The 14609-nt window shown below is 37.1% G+C and overlaps 1 protein-coding gene and 1 long non-coding RNA gene across 7 annotated transcripts in view; one reads left to right on the top strand and one right to left on the bottom strand.

Moving 5' to 3' along the window:
• Window positions 1–4265, top strand: part of LOC113049392 (disabled homolog 2-interacting protein-like) — a 116683-nt gene extending 112418 nt beyond the window's left edge. For 3 of the 6 annotated variants that reach the window (XM_026211699.1, XM_026211705.1, XM_026211704.1), the window contains 4 exons: window positions 1651–1773; window positions 2168–2370; window positions 2756–2843; window positions 3822–4265. In XM_026211699.1, the coding sequence (XP_026067484.1) occupies window positions 1651–1773; window positions 2168–2370; window positions 2756–2843; window positions 3822–3989 (582 nt within the window). In that variant the 3' untranslated portion in view covers window positions 3990–4265. The remainder of the gene's footprint in view (window positions 1–1650; window positions 1774–2167; window positions 2371–2755; window positions 2844–3821) is intronic. The other 3 variants (XM_026211701.1, XM_026211703.1, XM_026211702.1) reach the window with 1 other exon arrangement.
• Window positions 4266–4353: 88 nt separating this feature from the next.
• Window positions 4354–13293, bottom strand: LOC113049394 (uncharacterized). The gene is made up of 2 exons (XR_003276609.1): window positions 12992–13293; window positions 4354–10331 (listed from the first exon to the last, which is right to left on the bottom strand). It is a non-coding gene; the product is annotated as an uncharacterized LOC113049394 (long non-coding RNA).
• Window positions 13294–14609: the final 1316 nt, after the last annotated feature.

Below are 14609 nucleotides of genomic sequence, written 5' to 3'. Positions count from 1 at the left end.
TTTATTTCACAATATATTTATTTTTGCTTTAAATAAGGTCTCTATGATGTCAAAAGTTTTTATACCATAGCAATTTCATAGCATTCTTGTCATAGTTCAAATTACAAAAGTGATTTTGTCAAGGCCGTTGAGAGATTTTCTCTCTTTTACTGTTTGATTAACAAGAATGTCACTTTAAGAGCTGCCCGGATCCAATATAAGGTTACACGTTTTCTTTTAAACATCTTATTAGGTTTTCAAGAAATAAAAATCAACTATTCTTTTTTCATGACGGGATATTGCTGTTTATTATAAGCAATTTATCCATGCACATACATTTTTTTAGACTTCATGTGCTAAATAGCAAGTGATCATATGAATTCCTGATGGAAAAAAAATACATTCATGTGTACATCAAAACTAGGAGGAAAAGAAAATCTCAATTTCCGCTTCATGCAAATCTGTTTCAGGGAAATCCTTATGCAGTCTGGATCATTTATCAAGTATCTTTATCTTAACCTAGTAATTTTAATATGTCTTGTGGCAAGTCTGAGTTATTGATTCTAATAAGAATCAGAGGGCTTACTGTAGCTTGCTACCAATCATCAACCCCCCGGTGACGGTTGCCACTGGCAGTCATTTTTCTCAAGGATTTGACAATGAAGTGGACAGGAAGGGCATTTCCCATTTCCACAATGCATTGCTCTCTTTCTTGGGATTTGATTGATTGCTTGAAATGATTGATGGAAGTGTATCTATGGAAACCACTTTTATTACATTGCAGAGCACCTCCAGGCTCTTTCTCTGCCTCTGAAAGTCAAATTTGTGGACTTCCTGTGAATACTGTAGTTGATTTTAGAATCAGTTACATTATACGTTCACTGAAAGATTAACCTCATTGGCAAATAGTTTTGTCCTAAAATCAAAATGAAACCGAAATAGTGACAGGTCTTTTCTTTTATGTTGCCTAGTACATCAGAATGAAACAGAGTCCTGAAAAAAAAAAAAAAATGTAGAGCAGGAAAACGATTGTCAAATTGAAAGATTTAACATGCACGGATGAGTTCATAATAAAATCAATAATATGCACTTAGAAAATATAGAGAAATTTCATTTTTATATTGACTCTAAGAATAAATCTAAATTAAATTAGGTTTACACTTCAAACCTGCGCAACAATTAGAAAATGGTGTATGAAAAATAAGCCTAGTTTACTTTCTAAATAAAGGATGTTTCAACATTTTTGTTGGAAAAAAAATGTAGTTCAGATCTAAATTGAAGATCTATTCACTGAAAATCTTAAATTTACTTCTGAAGAAAATGTATTTTATTTTAATTATGTTTTAAGTATTTTTATTTGGAAAACAAAATGCTGATGAGGATTTGAGGTATAGTTGAGGACCGTAATGTTAATTGTATGATGTCATAATAAACCATTTGCATGAATTAAGATACTAAAGTATCTTAATTATGCAGGCTGTTATACTGTATATAAAAATACGCTCACGTGTAATACATGTTCTTTTTATTCAGCCTTATGTCATGCTAAATGTCATCATGTTGCCTGTTGAGAATGTCAAGTCCCTGGCATGACTGTGTGTCTGAGTGTGTATCTTGTTTCATCTTTGGTTTATTCATGCATATGTGTTTGTTTGTGTGTGTGTCCCATAGGCCCCATCCCCTGTGAACCCCAGCGCACTGGACCGTACCGCTGCCTGGTTGATGAATGTGCCATATATAGAGCAAGAGTCTGAGACGGAGCTTTGCAGAGATGAGCACACACAAGCTGAAAAGGTAACTGACCACCCATACACCATAGCAGCAAAGATTACGACTCACGTAAACACTCTGGAAGGGAAATGAATCATCATCATGCACCAAGTTCACTCAGGAGAATTCTCTTGGTGTCAGCGATCCAACATTCAGCTCTGAGTTGGGTGCTTTTGCATGCAGACTTAAGGGTGAAATGTGTAGGTTTTATGAATTTACATTAACAAAGGATATTTATAAATGCCGTTAATGTTTGTTGTTAATTTATGAGACTTTTAACTAATGTTAACAAACTGAACCTTACTATCAAAAGTTACCAGTAGTGTACAATTGGCACACCGTGCATGATGCCACAAATTGAATACATGTCACAGGTTATTTTTTTCTTTTTTTTAATGGCAAATGTTGTTTCTTGCAGTATCAGGCGGAGATCAGTATGCTGCAGGAGAGACTACGTGTGTCGGTGCACAGGCTGGAGGAATACGAGGCCCGGATCAAGGGACAGGAGGAACAGGCACAGAAGATGCTGCTAGAGTATCAGGCCCGACTGGACGAGTCCGAGGAGAGATTGAGACGGCAACAGGAAGACAAAGATCTGCAGATGAAGGGCATCATAAGCAGGTGGAGAATACTTGTATATGGTGATGAGTGATAAAATAAAGCAGACAGAAAAGAAAAAAACAATCATATGTCAGTATAATAATGCCTATCTAGTTCACAAATTGGCCTGAATGGGTGAAACTGGTGGAAATGAATGACACAGTTCACCTTTTCAGAGAGTCCTTGAGTTAGATAAAAACATGAATTTACATTGAGCAAAAGACCGAAGACCGAGAGCTTTTAGAGGACTTTTAGTCTTCCTCAAGGCAGAACTTTCTGAGAGCTGCTTTCCTCCAGTTCTGATGTTTAGGGGCAGCTATTGATGGCCTGGAGCTCTAGATCAAAGACAGGATGGGAGGATGCTTGAAGGCTGGACTGATTGTGTGTTTGTTTCGTGATGATGCAGGTTGATGTCTGTGGAGGAAGAGCTGAAGAAGGATCATGCTGATATGCAGGCAGCGATTGACTCCAAACAGAAGATCATTGATGCGCAGGTATGTCTAGATATGTCAGTGGTGAAATATCTTGGGTATGTCAGTATAATAGCACCGAGTAGTTTTCTTCAAATATATCTCATCCTTCCTCTTTTCCCTGTTATTCCTGTCTGCCTTTACACTATTTTTGCATAATATGAAAGGCCAAAAAAGCGTTTATGATGTATTTGCAAAGCTTATTTTCCAGTCTCCGTGTTACGTGATCCCTTTTATTGACCCCCACAATTAAAATGGCACCAACCAAGCCTAACATCAGTATTCCTGGCTGATCTGGGAAATCTAAGCAACACACCACACTTCCTAATACTACAACACAGTGTGATTTCAAGGAAAATGTATATGCATTTGTATGCTGTATATTTGCATCTCAGATTTCAAGAAAGCCGAGCGGTTTGTTTCCTCTCCTTTTCATGTACACAAGAAATACGCAATTAAACACTTGAGGCTGAGTGTCTCCACAAATAACATCACAGCTGTGATTTAGTCACAGACACGAGCCAGAGCACGACAGTCGTGATGTTATTTGTGATTACCCTACAGTTTAATCGATCATCTACAGCAATTGTGCAAAGTATCATGAATCAAAAAGTAGCTAAAACAAATAAGTAACTCGATGCATGTTTTCATTCTACAAAATGATCCACATGAACAACATGGACCAATGCTTCTCATCTAATCAGTGTTCTCAGAATGGCTGGCATTGCTTAGCTGGAGATCAAGCAAACTGAATGTCTCATGCATACTCATGTTCAGTAAATATATGCATAATTACACATTCACTTTGATGTTCCTTATACTGCCAAAAACATGAATGTCAGTTAACCCTCATAATGAGAACTTAAAATAACCATCATTTTCTCTAAAATGCAGTCTACACCTGTTAAAATCCAAAAAATTGCAATTCATGAAAATTCCTGCCATTGGTATTTTCAAAGGATTTATGATTTGTATATGTACTGAAATCGTCTCTCTCTGCAGGAGAAACGGATAGCATCTCTGGACGCGGCTAACGCGAGGCTAATGAGCGCCCTGTCACAGCTGAAGGAGCGCTACAGCATGCAGACGCGGAACGGCATCTCTCCCACCAACCCCACCAAGCTGCAGATCACCGAGAACGGGGAGTTTCGCAACAGCTCCAACTGCTGAACGAAGAGCCCCGGATCCACAGAGAGACGGAATCAAGACAGAGGGCACGAGCAAGTGTGCAGAGATTCTGTAAGTGGACACTGAGACAAATACGGCAGGTGAGGAGACCGAACATTGACCTTTGAGGGTCCGCAAAGCGAATGTTTGGAAACGCGGCGCAAGATCCACTTTAAACATCCACTGGTGAGACTACTGTTCAAGTGCTTCATGTTAGGACACACCACTAGACATTCATTCGTGTTTCACAACAACTAACTGTAAAAAAAAAAAAAAAAAGAAAAGAAAAAAACAGTACAGCTAACATGGTAACATTATACAGATACTAGGACCTTCTAGCCTGCAAAAAAGTCATTTGACTTGCTTAAAAATCTGTGTTCTCCATACAGCCTTTGAAAAAAAAGTAAAATAACTAGATTTTGTCACATTAATTTATAATGGTCTCTACTTAATATGGAATGACTGAACCTACAGAACGAGCAACTCTTTGTGGAGAAATAAGAGCTCTCCTCCATATCTCTCTTCCTGTTTCTGTTTCTCCCTACATAGTGCACTTTGTCTCTCCATCATGAGAAGCCTTAAAATGTTGCATCTAAAATACCCCTCAGTCCTTATTTTGATTTTATTTTTACAGTTCAGATGAATATCTATGATAGATTATAATGTGCATAGATTTTTTTAATTTTTTATTTTCAGAGATGCCAAGATTTTGAATTAGCACAGACTGCTCGGGCAGAGCAGAGAGAATGTTTTAGACACTAAACCAGACTGAAATGATTTTTTATTTTGCCGTTTTGAAAACTGCCTTGTGTAGCTCATTTTTTCTTCCTACATTGTTTAAGAGAGTTGCTTTTTTGTGCATGTTTTCTTCATGGGTTTTTCTTCTCCATTCTAATTTTTAAAGCCTTTTTAAGTCATTTTTGTACAGGTGTTGTGTTTATTTTTGTATGTGTTGCCTCATCAGTCCAGATTGCTGCATACTTTACATTTCAGCGTTTAGAGTTTGTATATTTTTGTATTTAATAATGTATGTGCGTGGAGCTGCTGTTTTCCTTTAATTCATTGGTCTTTGAGGAAGTGAGACGCTTGCACATCTTTATTTTGATGCAAACAGATACATTATAAGACATGGGATGTGTAAGATAAGAGATGTTATTTTTAAAGGGAATCTTCTCTGTATATGGGCTCTGTGATGGATTATTATGAGAATAAGTTAATATTATAGACAAAGCAAGGTTCACAGGAACTGCAAAGTGAATGACGGCTGATATGTTGGATCAGACTGAGACGCAGCAATCTAATAAGCACACATCACATCTCTTGCCCCAGCTTCTCAAACGCTTTTAAAACTATGCACTTTTCCCCTTTGTCATGTCCACTTGGGTTTACTTCACTCTACAAACATGTAGCAAACTCAAGGTGCTCATTATTATTATTGTTAAGCCAGGGATGCTTTATTTTGTAGCATTATCATTTGCGCCACTGTAGCCATACGTACACTATAAACAAAGGTGCACATGCAGATTAAAAATCATGAGATTAGCAGTATATGGCAACCAATCACATGCTCTACTAAAGTAGTTTTGCATGTACTGAATGCTTTAGCACTGTCTGCATAAGGCAGATTAATATCTAGACTTATTTCAAATTTGATTTGATTAACTTTTAAACTCGGCTTGGGGCTCATAAGGTTGCAAATATTTATTTTTCACAAGATTTCTCTTACAGACGTGGATGTCAGCTTCTCTGTTTGTTCATGTTCTGTTTTTAATGAGGTTTTGCAGAGTCATTATGTCTATTTTCATCCACATGAGAAGCTACTAGTGAGTAAAAAGAAAAAAAAAACCTGAAAAGATATAGTAGTTTAGAACCGTGTTGAATGAAAAAGACTTTTGCTGTCGTCTCGGTTATTTTCATCAGATGTGTTTTTATCTGGCTTCATTTCAGTTCTCAAAGTTTAGGAAACTTTTGCAGACTATTAGGCATTTATTTTCTCAAAGCAGTCGATGTGAAATAGTAGCTATGGGAAATAAATAATATAAAGATATACAAATATATAAATGAATGCCTAAAATATGTTGTAAGTTTTATAACCCTTGTAGAAAATAATTTTGTAAGTATGTTTAAAGTAAAGTATTGGCTGGACTCTTGCCTTGTTTTAGGACAATGACAAGAACAATAATGTACAGAGAAAACTTGTCCATGTTAAGAACCGTACAATTGTGGCTGTGCAATTTATGTACATTTGCAACTAGAATAATTAAAGTTTTATTTAGTTATTTTAAATGCCTGTTTCGTTGTCTTCATTACTGCCTCAATCACTCGACAAGTGTAATGTGAGAGGTCAAGATTTAGGAAATATGGTCAACCTACTGATGGTTCATTTCTGAACCAAATGTACAATGTCTTATGGGTGGCATTACAAATAACCATAACTATTACAAAAATTGTGCTGTTAAGATCATCACAAAATGTTCTATCCCAAATCTTATTTTATGCATAGAAATATAAAAAATAAGCAGCACAATACTTAACATTGTTAATAATAATGTTTATTGAACACCATATCAACATAATAGAATGATTTTAATTCAGCTTTGCTGTCACTGTAAAAAATTACAGTTTAAAATATTTCAAAATAGGAAACCATTCAAATTGTAATACTATTTGACAATGTTACTGTTTTTACTCATTTTGGTCAAGTATTTGAGACATTAAAACAACCTTTTTAATGGTTATGTGTGTTTGTGTGTTTGTGTTTGTGTGTGTGTGTGTGTGTGCATATATAACTGAAAAAGTAAAAACATACAATGTAATATTTTAATTGCAATGTTTATTCAACATGTCCATAAAAAGTACATCTCAGTCTCAAGCCTTATTTTATATATTGCAATGCCTGCAGCTGGAATGTGATATCAAGTGAGGGTTAAATGATCTGTAAATATGTGCTATTCTTGTGAGATGTCCACTTGCATTAAACCACAGCAAACCCTTTTTTTCTCCTTCTGTCATAATTTCTACTTGCAGCAGTAGTTCGGTCAATTCACAGCTACACTGAATGACTCGGTTAAGTGAGAAACGGTAAATAATAAATATCTGCAGGTATAAATAATACACAACTTGGTAAACTTGGAATGCACTTGGTGCCATGTCCTGGTGTTAACAGTTTTACTAACAAAAGGCCACAGTGTTGTTCTGCCTAGTCAGTGTAAGGTGGCCATTTGAGAGAATTAGCTCCTTTCCTGAAGTGGTGTTATGATAAACATCTCGTCCCTTTAAGAAACACTGAATCCCGTGATATTTCTCCCTGCAGTGACGTTGTGACGTCGTGTCAGTGCAGGGGAGCTGAACATAGTGCTGATGATTGAGATGAGGTGGGATTTGTGTGTGATCGGTGTGGCCGTGGCTTCTCGCTGTGGCTCTGGCCCTCAAGGGCCCGCTCACAAACCTCCAGCAGCAAGAGCACCTGCTCCCGCAGCGGTAAAGCCTTGAACCTGCGTGCTGCCAAGTAAAAGAAGGCCTCAATAAATGCCTGAAGACACATTTGTGAAAAAGAGAGAGAGAGAGAGAGAGAGAGAGAGAGCTTTGCTTTACTTGATGCTTAAAAAGAACAAATCGCTTTCTTAGTTAAAACACACAATTGTGTTTGTTTACTGTCAAAGTTGAATGAGCATTAGCTGGACTGGTCTAAAAAAAGTTTTGTTTTAAAGCGGGACAATTTATAAAGCCACTGTTATCAGATTTTATTTCCCCAGTCAAGATAGAAACTCTTCATGCACAGAGATAAAATGCAAGTGTCAACAAATTTTTTCATTCATATTTTGACATACAATCAAGTGTAATGGATTAGCAAAAACAAAAACAAAAACAGAGCAGGAACTTCCATTTATTTATCAGATGTTGATTGGATTTTGAGATGTGGGTGTTGCACTCAAAGATAAGATGAATGAGAGCTTGCATGGAGGAGCTGAAGCAGACACAATAGTTCGAGAAGAATTGAAATCTGTCATTTCACCGGATGATTGAGCTATGATATTTTGATTAACAATTATGAGGTCAAAAGAAAAAAAGAAAATAAAATTGTTGAAATTTAATTTACATCTAGTGCCTAAAATAAAGTTTGAAAGGACCTAATTATTAATCTTTGGCACATAACTTCATATAAACATACAGTATGAGTAATAGTCGTTCCATACAAACCAAACATGTTGTATAAAGAGTTTGCTGAAAGATTTGATGAAAAGCTATTCCTGACATTATTTCCAAGCTGTAAGCGGCTTTAATCAGAAGTGTACATATGGCAGATTTCCTTTCTACTTGTTTATTAATTAACAGGGCTTCATCTGTGTATTATTTAGTGCAGTCATATCTCCACACTGTTGAAAACTTAATTACAGTATTTTTATGTTCCTGCTAAAAACTTAATCTGCAAGCTCAAATCATCAGCAATTTCTCAAGGTCACTTCTGAGCCTGTGAGCCGAGGGAGAGGAATACAGACAGCTTCTTTCTAAAGAGAAAGACTTTGTACATTTTAAACGTGGTGAAATCCTCTCTGCACATTTCGACGGGAAGGCACTTGTACTTTTATTAAGGGTCCCTGTGAGCCTCAGGGGGTTGGAGTCTGAAAGTGGACGCAGATCACTTGTCTGGCTACATATACCGAGCGTTAATGAGCCCTTGCTGTGGACAATATGGAGCCGTGAAAAGCATCTCGAAAGAAAATGAGGCGGCCTGCTGCGCTGGCCAGAAATATGTGTACATTGAGAATGGATGGCCACAATTAATAAGCAACTCCAGAAGGAAAAAAAAATGGGTTTCATTAAACAGACTAATGAGGAGCACTAAAACAATTCAGCATTATGATGTCAAATAAAGTAGACTGAACTTTGGGATGGACAGGAGGATTAAGATTCAGTCCGAGTGTCAAGTCAGCATTCCTCAAAAGTAAATGTATTACTATTAATGAAGATCATGGCAGCGCTATCGCTCCTCTTCCTCCTCAGGGATAAACAAGTCCGATCCACTTCTTTTAAATAGCCACTTCTATTATTTATAAATATCAACCTTATCCAGCAGTTATTACTTTCCTCACGCCACACAGTCTGGCTTCTGTGTGTGTGTGTGTTGATTCCCTACTGCAAGGCGCTAATGACCAAATTCAGTGCAACCTTCCGAAACGTTCCAGAATTCAGCTCACATCATTCCACTCTGGCCATTTAGGAGCACAGAGACTCGAGTATATATTAATTCATTCTCTCTTTTGATTAGGAGAAGCAAGGCCTGGCATGCATTATTCATTTCATACGTTCCTCCAAGAAAACGATGCTAGCATGACCCAACCTAATGCACCATCACAAAGAATATTACCAGTGCTCATTTAAAAGCAGAAATGACTTGCGGGCACATTAGCTCCTCCGACACACACACAAATGTTCCCATTTACCAAAGTATCTTTTCAAAGTGAAAGAAAAAAAATCTAAATATAAAAGATCGAGGCAGAACTTGAGAATGTGGTTATGTGGCATTAGTTGATTGGCCATCTATTTTTTGCGATTTCCAAGTACTGGGCAAATGAATGAAGAAGTGAATTTATTTGTCAATTATCTCCCCTGACGATCTCATTTATGACTGTGCGAGGGCAAATGCGCTATGATGAATAGTTGCAAATGTGTCTTTTATTGGAGACTGTTTAACAGCTTTTTGATTGTGTGTCAGCCTCGGGAGTGAAGATGTGTTGTAAATTGCATCATGATTGGTGGGCCGCTTGCCTGCCTCTCTGGAGTCAGGGAGCATTCCGGCCCAACGACGCGTGATGTCGATGTACAGGATGTCCACCGAAGCCATCGAGAAGCTGCTGTTACTCAGCTTGCAGTTCCTAAAGGAGATGCTCAATTAACACGGTACATAATGAATGTAGCCAGAATCCCATTAAAGCCAGCAATAATGTTATACAGTCTGTAAATGAAATCTGAGGCAGCAAAATGGTTGTCACATTTAAATGTCTTCATTTTGCAGATGTTGCTTTCAGGTGTACATTATTTGAGCATGATCTTGGCTTTGGCTGACGCCACGCTCTATCAGTTGAACTACAGGAACTAATGACTTGCCTGATGAAGGTGCGGAAGTTGGTCAGACCAAGTCTCATGGTTCCCTTGACACCAATGAAGAGCAGGAAAATGATAGCGATGCGTTCCACGACCTGCAAGTAATTGAACTGCTTGGTGTATTTTGGAAAGACTTACTTTAAACACAAAGATGGAAGGGAATCAGCCAAGCCTTCTTTCTCATCACTTCCTGTCTCCACAACAATAGCTTCTTCTGGTGAACCGCCCCCTGTACTTGTCCTGTTTGCACAGTAAGGTTAACCTCAACACACACACACACACCAACATCAGACATTTTAATATACATTTAGATATTTTCTACAAGTAACAGAAAGATAGATCAACATTTGAAAAACTATAATATTAGATTTTACAACTCCATAAACACCTTTGGTAACTTACGGCATATGGTGCAAACTTTAACCATTTTAACTGGTGACTTTTGTGATCGAAATATTTTTGACTAACTTACCCTTTCTTTCACAGAATTGTTCTCTGCCATTTTCTTATTTTTCAAATTGAATAATTAGATGAGTGAAAAATGTCAGTCACTTTAAAATGGCTAAATGAGAACAGAAACTACTCAAATCATTTGTAAAGTTTGCAGATTGATTTTGTGCTAACAGCATAACGCTTAAAAGAAAATCTGCCAAGTAGGAGAATGGAGAGACTGGAGGACTTCAAGCCAAAGGACTAAAAAATCCTCAGTGAATAAAATCACAAACCACAAGCCTTACCATTTTGTCACGTTAAATCCCTCTTCTCTTTCACTTACCCAAGGACAACATAATGAAAAACAATTATTTAACGATCACAAAACCAACCGAGCGAACTGCAGTCCTCTCAATATGAGCGCTGAGTCGCCAAAGCGGTTTGTTACATTTCAGCAGTGTTGTAAGTAACCCTGCACTTTTAGTCCGAGTAGATGCACTTCATGGCTTCTTACCTGAAGGTTGTGACTTTAGAATTACAATACTAGCAACATATATACGACTTCACATGCTTGATGGGTTACCCAAAGCCACATACAACCTTTAGCACATTACAGATGCTGTAAAAAAATTTCACATAATTTTGTATATGCTCATGAAACCTACATACAGTACTACCAAAAAAGAAACTGATCTTAGCTTGTTCTGAACCTGGAATATAACTTTAAGATATCACACCTGTCATCGTGACTGCCAGAGGCTCTATAAACCGCCAAAAATGATCTAGGGAGCGGCCCACTATTAATATAATCTAACAACATACTGTATGTCTAACATATTCATAACAAACAGCAAATTGCCTCAGGGTCATCTCTGCTAATTTCCTACAGAAGCCTTTGGAAACATGCGATACTTGTCCAACAAGACACGTGATCGCCAGCACTAGAGGAGCAGCACGTGGAGAGCCCTGCGAGGAATAGGCTGTCATTATTCAACACTAGTGGAGATGTTCTGGCTTCATAAAGCCTTGGTGACTTTGTACTTGTCAGTATTAGCCGTGACAATCGTACTCAAGACAGAACAGTTCCCAAAAAGCATCAAAGGGCTCGACTCAGAAGAGTTTGTGAGTGGTGTGTTAATTCACTCCGTCGTTGCAGTCACTGAAGGTTTGTTATTTCAGGTTGACTGAAAGGAGGACACGAGATGAAAGAGATTGTGACTGAGTATGTAGAACTTCCTCTCCGAGTGTCCTCAATTTATTTTATTCGTTCAATCTATCGTGCCAATATAAGCTTATGTTTGCTCGACCATAAGAGATAGTTCTACAGAGGAGACTGTTATGTAAATTTATTTATGACACACTAACATTCTCCTTGTAGGAACTGGCAGTCTGAAGAAAAAGTTTTGGTATGGTTTTTTTTTCTTCTGTTTTTTCATACCTATGGAAGCCCGTTTCCGCCACTGAGTAAAAAAAAAAAAAACTCTCACAATTCTATATCTCACAATATAAACTAAAGACTGAAATGTTCTCAGATTTGCGAGTTTATATCTCACAATTCTGAGTTTATAACTCGTAATTACAACTTTATATCATGCAATTCCTGACTTTATTTCTCAGAATTGCAAGTTTCTATCTCACAGTTATGACTTTATAACTTGCAATTGCGAGTTTATTTCACGCAGTTATGAAAAGTCAGAACTGTGAGTTTGTATCATGCAATTATGAGAAAAAAAGTCGCAATTACCTTTTTATTTTTTTATTTTTTTCAGTGGCGGATATGGGCTTCCATACATACCCCTCGCATATTTTGCTTAAAAAAAGGTTGAATATTTAAGATTTCTATTTCAAACAAATGTTATTCTGAACTTTGTATTCATCAAGGAATGCTTTAAAAATTTATCTTGAATTCTAGATGAAATCATCATCTAGAAACTGAAAACAACACAAACGCATGTTTTCTCATAAAACAGCACAAACCAGACAACTGTGCAAGACCATAAAAATGCACATCTAAAGGCTAAATTAGCAGATATTAAACAAAAATGTGCACACGGTGTCTTTCCAGCTCGGAGCGCACATGCACGTCTCAATTAAACTCTGAGCTGACTCTACACTTTCCTCAAAAACAAAGGCTGTCTGACTTTTATTTCCCCCAGGCCTAGACACTGAAGTGTGTCTGTGTACAATGAGCTACAATAAAAGCTGACACACAAACTTGCTCATGGGGCATGAGACTGTCTGGCTATCCCTCACTGAAAGAGACAGAGGAAGATTGGCCACACAAGAGTTAAATTCCATCACAGGATTTCCTGAATTAAATTTTTCCATCTAAAAGGCTTACGTCTGCAGCTCAACAGACCATTATTTCAGCTCCACAAAACTGAGGCAAAGATGACAATACACACCGGTGGGCATGCAGACAAACTGCACCATCAACCGCCCCATAAGCCTTAAAGATTATGACTCACATTATGTGTTGTGTCCTCTGAGAGGGGTCCATGAGCCGCAGCGTATCTCTGATCACACCCACTTTCACCTCTTCATCTACTGGACTCGGTACATATTCAAACACACCAGGTGAAACCTGCAACATATGAGGTCAACAATCAGCAGCGCAACAGACTCGTGTTCATGTCCCCGTTAGTCTGTGAACACTAGTATAGTCACTCTCAGTTTAGAGTCAGTACGACCAAATGTTAAGGTTTATGAAAGAAGTTTCTTATGCTCACCAAGGCTGTATTTATTAGAGCAAAAATACAGTTAAAATGTTGTGAAATATTGCTACAATCTAAAATGTAAAATACATAAAGAAATTTACAATAAATGTTCCCTTCTGGTGGAATGACCTGCCCAACTCAATACGAGTAACTCAGTCCTTTGCCATTTTCAAGAATCGGCTAAAAGTACAGCTCTGCCCTGTTTATTTGACCCTCTAAATCTAGCACTCTTTATTTTAACTATATTCTAAAAACAAAACAAAAAAAAAAACACTTAAAAACTAACACTAGCTTCTCTATTCTTTTTGTATTTTATCCGTTTTCTTTTATTTAGTATACAATTAACAAAAAGCAAAGCACTAACACAAGCTTGCACTATTCTTTTTCTATTCTGTCTGTTTACTTATTATATATATAAAAAAAAATCTTGCTATGTGTACAGCATTAAGCTAACTGAGACTTGATTTAGCAATTGCATAATGCTCTTTTGTTGATTTTGATTGCTTCCATTGCTTCCCCATTTTTAAGTCGCACTGGATAAAAGTGTCAGCTACATGACTACATCTAAATGTAAATATTTGTAAATATTTAAAAATGTATATATATATATATATATATATATATATATATATATATATATATATATATATATATATATATAAAATTTTTGACATATATGTATTTATGTACATAACACACACGTGTGTGTGTGTGTGTGTGTGTGTGTGTATACATATATATAAACAGTTTTGACATACACAGTGGTATTTTTGAAAGAAATCACCACCTAAATATCAAAATATATCTTTATTACTGCTGGTTTATAAGCATCACACTAATAGAACATCTGCACCTTCACCTCCTGCTCATGTTCAATCCTCATGCTGGGATTGGCATTGACCTCTAATAAAACAGGCTTCAAGTTTTTCATCAGCAGGATATCAAAGCCCAGGATCTAAAATTAGAACACCTCATCTTCTGTTATTTACCATTTATTGACTTTGAAAACCAGTGAAATACAGAGAATTAGGGATCGCCTGGTGAAGGTAAAACATAGTTAACGGTATGTGGGTATGTGCTCATTTTTCTCATTTTGATGAGAAACTGTCAAAAACGTTGCACACAAAGTACTTTTAATAGCAAATATACCTGAAAACATGTCGGTCCTGGTTTCCCAGGTGGTATATCTGCCTGATAATACACCTTCAGTTCAGGAACAGGTGCAATTACTGTCTTGATAACCAAAGCAATAATATCTGATCAGAACCTTTAGTACATTAAGGGAGTAGTTGTTGAGGTGCATTAAAACATGACTGAGGTTCTTTTGGCTGGGTTCTTGGTAGGGTTCTGTGCAGAACCTTGACAGACC

This window comes from Carassius auratus, chromosome 30 (genome assembly GCF_003368295.1).
Source record: "Carassius auratus strain Wakin chromosome 30, ASM336829v1, whole genome shotgun sequence".
Taxonomy (NCBI): domain Eukaryota; kingdom Metazoa; phylum Chordata; class Actinopteri; order Cypriniformes; family Cyprinidae; genus Carassius; species Carassius auratus.
This window is presented reverse-complemented; position numbering and strand designations above follow the sequence as displayed.